Source organism: Cavia porcellus, unplaced genomic scaffold (genome assembly GCF_034190915.1).
Source record: "Cavia porcellus strain 051 isolate PalLab524CR breed Dunkin Hartley unplaced genomic scaffold, mCavPor4.1 scaffold_32, whole genome shotgun sequence".
NCBI lineage: Eukaryota > Metazoa > Chordata > Mammalia > Rodentia > Caviidae > Cavia > Cavia porcellus.
In genome coordinates this window covers 37,447,678-37,455,007 of record NW_026947515.1, presented here as the reverse complement: position 1 = coordinate 37,455,007, position 7,330 = coordinate 37,447,678, and the positions used below count along the sequence as shown (strand labels likewise).

At 58.4% G+C, this 7,330-nt stretch overlaps 1 protein-coding gene and 4 non-coding genes across 6 annotated transcripts; 2 read left to right on the top strand and 3 right to left on the bottom strand.

Moving 5' to 3' along the window:
* Hes7 (hes family bHLH transcription factor 7) lies at positions 1–5,930 on the top strand. Of its 2 annotated transcripts, XM_063241819.1 has the most exons (6): positions 1–110; positions 873–1,076; positions 1,437–1,503; positions 3,508–3,603; positions 4,134–4,221; positions 4,498–5,930. In XM_063241819.1, exons 2-6 carry the CDS (start codon positions 1,015–1,017, stop codon positions 4,947–4,949), a joined length of 765 nt encoding a protein of 254 aa, XP_063097889.1. In that variant the 5' UTR covers positions 1–110; positions 873–1,014; the 3' UTR covers positions 4,950–5,930. The 2 variants fall into 2 exon arrangements, with proteins under 2 accessions (XP_063097889.1, XP_013004188.2); XM_013148734.2 differs by lacking the exon at positions 1–110 and having other exon boundaries at positions 167–1,076.
* Trnag-gcc (transfer RNA glycine (anticodon GCC)) lies at positions 765–835 on the bottom strand. The gene has a single exon. It is a non-coding gene; the product is annotated as a tRNA-Gly (tRNA).
* Positions 5,504–5,590, bottom strand: Trnar-ucu (transfer RNA arginine (anticodon UCU)). Its single transcript is given in 2 exon segments — positions 5,504–5,539; positions 5,554–5,590. It is a non-coding gene; the product is annotated as a tRNA-Arg (tRNA).
* Positions 5,931–6,108: 178 nt separating the features above from the next.
* On the top strand, positions 6,109–6,190 carry Trnal-uag (transfer RNA leucine (anticodon UAG)). The gene has a single exon. It is a non-coding gene; the product is annotated as a tRNA-Leu (tRNA).
* Positions 6,191–6,606: 416 nt separating this feature from the next.
* Positions 6,607–6,678, bottom strand: Trnaq-cug (transfer RNA glutamine (anticodon CUG)). The gene has a single exon. It is a non-coding gene; the product is annotated as a tRNA-Gln (tRNA).
* Between the last annotated feature and the right edge of the window lie 652 nt (positions 6,679–7,330).

Here is a 7,330-nt window from a genome sequence, read left to right as displayed (position 1 = left end):
AGTGGCCTCGGCAGGGGGCCGCGCGCCCTCCCGGCCTCCCGCCGGCGCGACGCGTGCGCGATCAAAGCGGCCGGGAAGGGGCGGGGCGGGGAGGTGCCGGGAACCGGGAGGTGCGAGAGCGCGAGCTGCCCGGGGCCGGGCTGGAGCGTGGGAGCGGAGTCGGGGTTACGGGGACACCGGAGAGGCGAGGCAGAGGCATGGGGGCGGGACGGGAGGTTCGCGAGGGCCCGGCGGGCACGGCCGGAGCGGAGGCTGCAGGGACCCTAAAGACGCAGCACAGAGACCCCTACCGGGGGAGCCTGTGCGCCGGGAGTCACCCGCCAGCCTTCAGAGGACAGGAAAACGGCGGGACGGACGAGGCCCAGGCCTGGGAGGACAGAACTGAAGACGAGAGGGACAGCGACAGGGGTGGCGAGAGGAGCCAGGCGTTCAGAGCGCGGGGGCGGGGACAACGCCCTCCCCGCCGCCGAGGGCTGGGGACCCCCGGGGTGGGGATCCTGGGGCTGCGTCCTTTCTCAGGGTCACGCCTGTGGAGGTGCGGATCAGGGGAGGGCCGGGCGTGGGGGCTGCAGGACCCTCCCACCCAGAGGAGGGGCATGTGAGCACCCAGAGATCGGCGTGTAGGTCAGGAGCTTCCGGCTTTCCAAGCGTCAAAGGGCCACGCTTAACACCAGATAGAAATGTCTAAGCAGATAAGCCACATCAAAAACATCAAAAGAATGTTTTCTTCCTTGAAAAAGAGCACGAAAAGTAACTTTCTCAGCTGCATTGGCCGGGAATCGAACCCGGGCCTCCCGCGTGGCAGGCGAGAATTCTACCACTGAACCACCAATGCAGAGATGCTTCGACTTTCCCTACTTTCCCTTTTGTAGGAAGCTGAGGTCATCGACGCTGGGCTGGCGGCAGAGGCTGTAAACTCGACGAAGGGGTGGCTGCTGCCGTTCACGTGGGTGGGACTCCAGGTCATTCTTCCTCCCGCCTGGATCCGGCCACCCGGTCATAAACCCACTCCATATGGCAAGGGGCGGCCCCACACCCGGGTGCGAACAGCTCAGGCCCCCGAGCCTCTCGTGCAGGTGAGAAAAACTCAACTCGAGCCCAGGTTCCCAAGGAGGGGGGCGGCGGGGGCTGCGGAGGCCACACATCTGCCCTCCCATTTGGCGGAGGTAGGGAGGTGGGATGTGCTGGGGGCCCTGTTCCCAAATGGGGACCCCCTCCTCAAGTTCTGGGGCCCTCCAGGTTCGGGCTTTGGCGAGGCAGGTTTGTTTTGTTTTCTGCTGCGTAAAAAACCGAGTTGTGGAGGGGCACGGGAAGGGCTGGAGGAAACCCCAGTCGCCTCTTGGCAACTGTCTTCTGCCTGGGTTTGCCACCCTGTCTCTCCCTGTGTTTGCCCGTGGCACTCTCTGACCCACTGAATCTCTGATTTATTTTCCCAGGCACTTCATCCCGAGGTCTCCAAGTGTTCAGGCGTCTTTCCGGAGAGGGTCATGCTGTTGGTTTGAGGTGCGTGTTCCCCCGTTTGTATCCCTCTCTTGTCCCTTTAGGAAAACTGCCTGCTCCCTGCTCGCCTTCAGTTAGGAAGGGCCTCCCCATGCTAGCAACGCGGGCACCCATGGATGAGGTTTCCTATTGGCTGCGTTCCTGAGTCGTCTTGAGCTACATACTTGTAAATAGAAAGATCTTTCTACTCCTACTCAGACCTTAAAGATTTAATTCTTCTTCAAGCGTCCCTTGTCCTCTCTTAGTCCAGTCATTTTCTTTTCTTTTTAGTCCAGTCATTTTCAAGGAAATCTTTTTTCCAGAACACCCACCCGTTTGCTTTTATAATAGCCTGATGCCACGTGGCCTTTCCCACTAGATCTGCAGGGATGAGTAGACTTCTCCCGCAGTTTTCAGTTTGAACTATTCAGCCCTACATCAGTGCTCTGGGCGCACAGCCGGCGAGCAAAATTGAACCGCGCGCCTCTCCCAGCGCCAGGCAGAGAGCTCCAGTTGAATCTGGGCTCAGTTATTCCCTTGGGTTGCATGGTTATTCCCCATATTGACCAGGAGGGGTATTAGGGAGACAATTTACAGTATTTAGCCTGAAGGCTGAGGATTGCTAATTTTATTTTCGTGTTCTTGTGTGTGTGGGGGTGGGGTGGGGGGAGACAGTGAATCTCCCAGAAAGCTGCAACTCTAGGAGAGCTCCCTGAATTTCACCTTTGGGCTCTGTCCCCAAACACTGAAACTCCATCTCCCCGCAATAGCCTCTCCGTTTTGATGTGTCCCGCCTCATTATACAGCCTTATGGTCCTTAAACCAGCCGGTGCCTATTCGACCCTTATTTCCCACCCTCCCGGGCCTGCTCCTCTCCGTCCCCTCCCCCCTCGCTCCTGGCCTTTCCGGGAGCATGGTGCAGGGGTCCCGGCCCGGCTGGACCGAGGTGCCTGCCGAAGGGGGCGGGGCGTGGCCATCCCTCCTACCCCCTCGCGGCGGGATATAAGGACCAAGGCGTGCACCACCCGGCCGGCTCCAGGGTCCGGAGGAGCAATGGTCACCCGGGATAGAGCAGAGAATAGGGACGGCCCCAAGGTGAGAGGCGGGAGGGAAGGGAGCAGAGGCCCTCGGTCCGGCCTGGGGACTTGGGCCCCGACACCGTGGATCAAGAGCGAAGATAGGGATGAAAGGGGAGAGGTGCCCGGGGTGGGGAAGATCCAAGGGGCCACGGGCTGCAGGGGAAACCACGAAGTTTGATGAAGAAAGGGACAGGGTCGGAGCAGGACCTTGCGGGAGGGGCAGTGGGGAAGAGAGGGCCAGGATTTCAGTAAAACAAGCGAGAGGGAGCCAAGGAAGGGGTGGAGGGAGAGGGAAGAGAGGAGAAGACCGAGAAGAGGAGAGAGAGAGAGAGAGAGAGAGAGAGAGAGAGAGAGAGAGAGAGAGAGAGAGAAAAGAATTGAGAAGAGAGAATGAATGGGCCCGAGTCCACTGGGGCTCTGAACCAGAGCTGACCCAAAGTGGTCTTTGCAGAAGGTCTTGGGGGTGGGTCCACAGTCCCAGAGGAAGATTTCAGGAAAAGCAGTGGAGAAGGGGGCGGCCTGGCCCGGCTTGAGGGAGAGGAGGGGAAGCGGACGCGCTAGGTGTCTCCCTCTCTGCACTCAGGGCCACCCGCTCTGAGACCCGCCCTGTGCAGCCCACTTGCCTGGGCACAGAGAGGGTCCCCAGAGTTCTCCCCTGAGACAGAGACTGCATAAGACGGAGAGGTAGAGAGAAAAGAGGAGAGGCACAGGCTGGGGAGGAGGGAGGACGAGGCTGAGACAGGAGAACGCAGCAGACCCAGGAGAGGGGCGAGCTTCAGAACCGGATTCAGGGCCGGGAAGGGGCTGGAGAAGGACGGGAGGGCCCGACTAGGCGATCGGGGTCCTGGGACAGTGGAAGAAGCTCTCCCAGCGGCGGGATCCGGACGCCGGCGCGGCGGCGCTGAGTCTCGGCCCGGTCGGCCCGCTCTCCCCTCCCTGCTGGCCGCAGATGCTGAAGCCGCTGGTGGAGAAGCGGCGCCGGGACCGCATCAACCGCAGCCTGGAGGAGCTTCGGCTGCTGCTGCTGGAGCGCACCCGGGACCAGGTCAGTCCCCCGCTGGGTGCGGACCCCAGGGATCCGATTCCCCGTCCCGGGGCGGCCGGTAGGGTGGACCTAGGCTGGAGGGGCAGCCCTGGCCCCGAGCTCTCCCTGCCCCGAGCCCGGGCCTCGGATCCCGTTCCAGGTCCCCTCCGCTCTCAGATCGCCGGGGCTGGGAGTTTTCCGTCTGGTTCTGTGAATTGCACTCCCAGGTGGGGTCAGCCGTCCCGCCCTCTCTGATGTCCCTTCCGCTCCCGTACACCCCAGATCAGCCAGCTCGAGTCCGGCCGGTGGTTTCCACCCCCTGGGCTGCCGTCTGTGCCCCCGCCTCACACTGTGGGTGCTGGTTCCATGCCCTCGGCCTGGACAGTTCCGCCTCAGGGTGGGCCAGGGCCACTCTTGGTCATCTCACTCCACGTGCAGCCGCGCGTTCTGGGGGCACCCCCGCTCCCGCATCCGCCCCTCCCTTCTTCCCCCTGCCACTTCCCCCTCTCTCCCCACCCCTTTCTGTCTGCGCCCTCCCCTCCCGCCTGCAGAACCTCCGGAACCCGAAGTTGGAGAAGGCGGAGATCCTGGAGTTCGCCGTGGGCTACTTGAGGGAGCGAAGCCGGGTGGAGCCCCCGGGTACAGAGCGGGGGTGGGGCAGCGGCGGGAGGGAGGACCCTGGGGGCCCGGCTGGGGACGGGGGGCTCGGGGAGCGGCAGGCTGAGCTCCCAGGCGAGGTTAATAACGCCCGCGCGTGTCTGTGTCTGTCTGTGTCTCCCTCGCTGTCTCTCTGTCCATCCCCCCGTGCGCTCGTGCGCCCCGGTACCTCTGCGCCCCGCCCCGTCCCTCGCCCTGCCGGGTCCCCGCCCTGCCCGCCTGTCTTCCCGCTGGCCGCCTCCGCCGCCGCGGCTCCAGGGGTCCCCCGATCCCCGGCCCAGGACGCCGAGGCGCTCGCCAGCTGCTACTTGTCCGGCTTCCGCGAATGTCTGCTCCGCTTGGCGGCCTTTGCGCACGACGCCAGCCCGGCCGCCCGCGCCCAGCTCTTCTCCGCGCTGCACGGCTACCTGCGCCCCAAACCTCCCCGGCCAGAGCCCGTAGATCCGAGGCCTCCGATGTCGCGTGCACCGCTGGACCCCGCCGCACCCGCCCTCGGCCCTGCGCTGCACCAGCGCCCCCCAGCGCATCAGGGTCCCCCTAGTCCGCGCTGCGCTTGGTCCCCATCCCTCTGCTCCCCTAGCGCCTGGGATTCTGGCGCGCTGGCGCCCCTCACCGGACTGCTGCCACCGCCGCCGCCGCCTTACAGACAAGACGGGGCGCCCAAGGCCCCGCCGCTCCCGCCACCCGCTTTCTGGAGACCTTGGCCCTGAGCTCTGGGGAGATGGGGGCGGGAGCGGGGGCTGGGAGTGGGGTAGAGACTCCAGCCCGAGGGCAGCAGGGGGATCCGGGCGCACGGCAGAGGTGTTGGGGAGGGCAGCGGGGCGCGGGGACTCGGCGCGTGGGTGAGATGTGGTCTATATTAGAGTATCTATATAAATATATATTCCCCGATCCCTGTCCCTTTTCCCTGACCTCCTCCACCCTGCGTCTAGGATTGTACCCTCTGTTCCAGCTCAGTCCCAGTCCTTTCCCAAGTCCCTAGTGCATGGAATAAAATGGTTATTAAATCCCCGTGTGTCCCGGAGCCAGGGGCCTGCCTTTATCTCGGCGTCCATGCCCATGTTCCCTTCCCTTCTGTCTCCTACCCCCAGTTCTGCTCTCCATGGCCCAAGTCCTGGGGCAGACAGGTAAGTAAAGAGAGCAGAGCGGAGACTAAGCTTAGGACTTGAACCAAACGGGAAGCCCAGAGATAGGTCAGGGGAAAAGGCATAGGCTTTTAAGAAAAACCAGGTAAGAAAGAAAAAAAGTATTAACGAGCTAAAACCGACTCTGGTGGGATTCGAACCCACAACCTTTGAATCGCTCTTTCGTCACTAGAAGTCCAATGCGCTATCCATTGCGCCACAGAGCCACCTGGCGGGTGGCGCAGTCTCTCAGCTTACGGGTAGTAGCATGGTGAAGGGGCAGCGTAGGCGAGTGTGTGTACGTGAAAATTGGGCGGGGCGTGCCAGGAGCGCGAGTTTAGGCTTTCCGAGGCCAGTTGGGACTGGGCGGGTGATGAGAGATTACCCGCGCATAGCACGTGAGCCAGGTGGGAGTGAGGGAGCGTAGGGTGCCGGAAACAGGGAGGGAGAGCAGACGAGCCAGGGAGAGTGCACAGTTCTGGCTGCCCGTTTGGGGAGCGTTTCCAGCTCAGCAGACCACTGCGCTCTCAGATGTGACCCCAGTAAATAAACTTGTGGTGTTGTAAATTTCGTTGTGTCTGTTTTCTCCGGCTCATCTTTTCTTGCCACGTGGTCCAGGGTGTCGATGATTTCCCATAGTCCAGATTTGAAGAACTTGGAAAAAGAAGTCGATTCAATATTCTTTAACTTAGCTTCTGCCTTCTACTCTCTTAGGAGGAAAACGGGGACCCCTTGCTTTCGTGCAGGTAGCGTGGCCGAGCGGTCTAAGGCGCTGGATTTAGGCTCCAGTCTCTTCGGAGGCGTGGGTTCGAATCCCACCGCTGCCAAGTGGGAGCTTTTACTCCTACAGTTTTAGTTTTACGAGGACCCTAGGAGCAATTTTACTGTCGATGTTCTGCTGCTTGGTTTTCCAGACCGAAGACTATAGGGTCTGCATCTGTACCCTCAACCAAGATGTGAAGGAAATTGCGAAAGTACTCTTTGTGACTGATCTCCATTTCAACAAGTTCAAACATAACATTTGTGATTATCTCACAATTAGTACAGTTTCCAATACATAGAAATGATTTCCTGTATTTTCTCTTCAAAGTGTTACAGCGATTACAACTACCTCTACTGTTAAAGAAGAATAGTGTCCTAGTTCGCTTTTGGTTTGAGATTTGAAATCTTTGCTGGTGAAGGAGAGCATATGCACACAGCAACAAATAATACATCTTACTATAATGGATGGCCTGAAAAACAAAGGTTCCACCGAGATTTGAACTCGGATCGCTGGATTCAGAGTCCAGAGTGCTAACCATTACACCATGGAACCCACAACGTGCACGCTTTTGAAAAACTTTATATAATACTTGACATTCTATTTTTGTCTGTTACTCCAACCTTGTCACTTAGCCAAACTAAAACAATTACAGTGCTCAATATAGTAGACACCACTCCCAAGCCCCTGAAATTTGAATTACTGTCAGCTGCTAAGATTGAAGGCTATACGAAAAGAACAAAATTTCATTAATAGTTTAAAAATATCGATCGAAAGTTAAGATTTTGGGATATTTGGTTAGGTAAAATACATTATTAAAATTAACTTCTCTGAATTGTTTTTTACTCTTCTTGATGTAGCTACTACAAAGTTTGCATTCGCTTACACAGTTTGCACAATACTGCTCTAAAGCATCTTTTTATTCTAAATGACGGCAGGCACAGAAAGACAAATATTACATGATCTCATTTATTCGTGGAATTTAAAGCAATGAGACACACAGAAGCGGAGCGTGGAATATGGCTACTCGAGGCTGGAGAGCCGGATGGCTGTGTGGATGATTGTCAAAGGGTACAAAGCTTCAAGTGGACCGAAGAAATAACTTTTAATGTTTATTACACATCATAGCGACTACACGTAAGAATTATGGATTATATGTTTCAAAGTTGCTGAGAGTAAATTTCAAATGCTCTCCACAAATACATTT

Bases quoted from the DNA above. Each gene is read 5' to 3' on its own strand.
- Hes7 (XM_063241819.1), top strand. From the start codon at position 1,015: ATGGCAAGGGGCGGCCCCACACCCGGGTGCGAACAGCTCAGGCCCCCG. The intron at 1,077-1,436 runs GTGAGAAAAACT...TTATTTTCCCAG, and splicing joins CCCCCGAGCCTCTCGTGCAG to GCACTTCATCCCGAGGTCTC. The intron at 1,504-3,507 runs GTGCGTGTTCCC...TGCTGGCCGCAG, and splicing joins GGTCATGCTGTTGGTTTGAG to ATGCTGAAGCCGCTGGTGGA.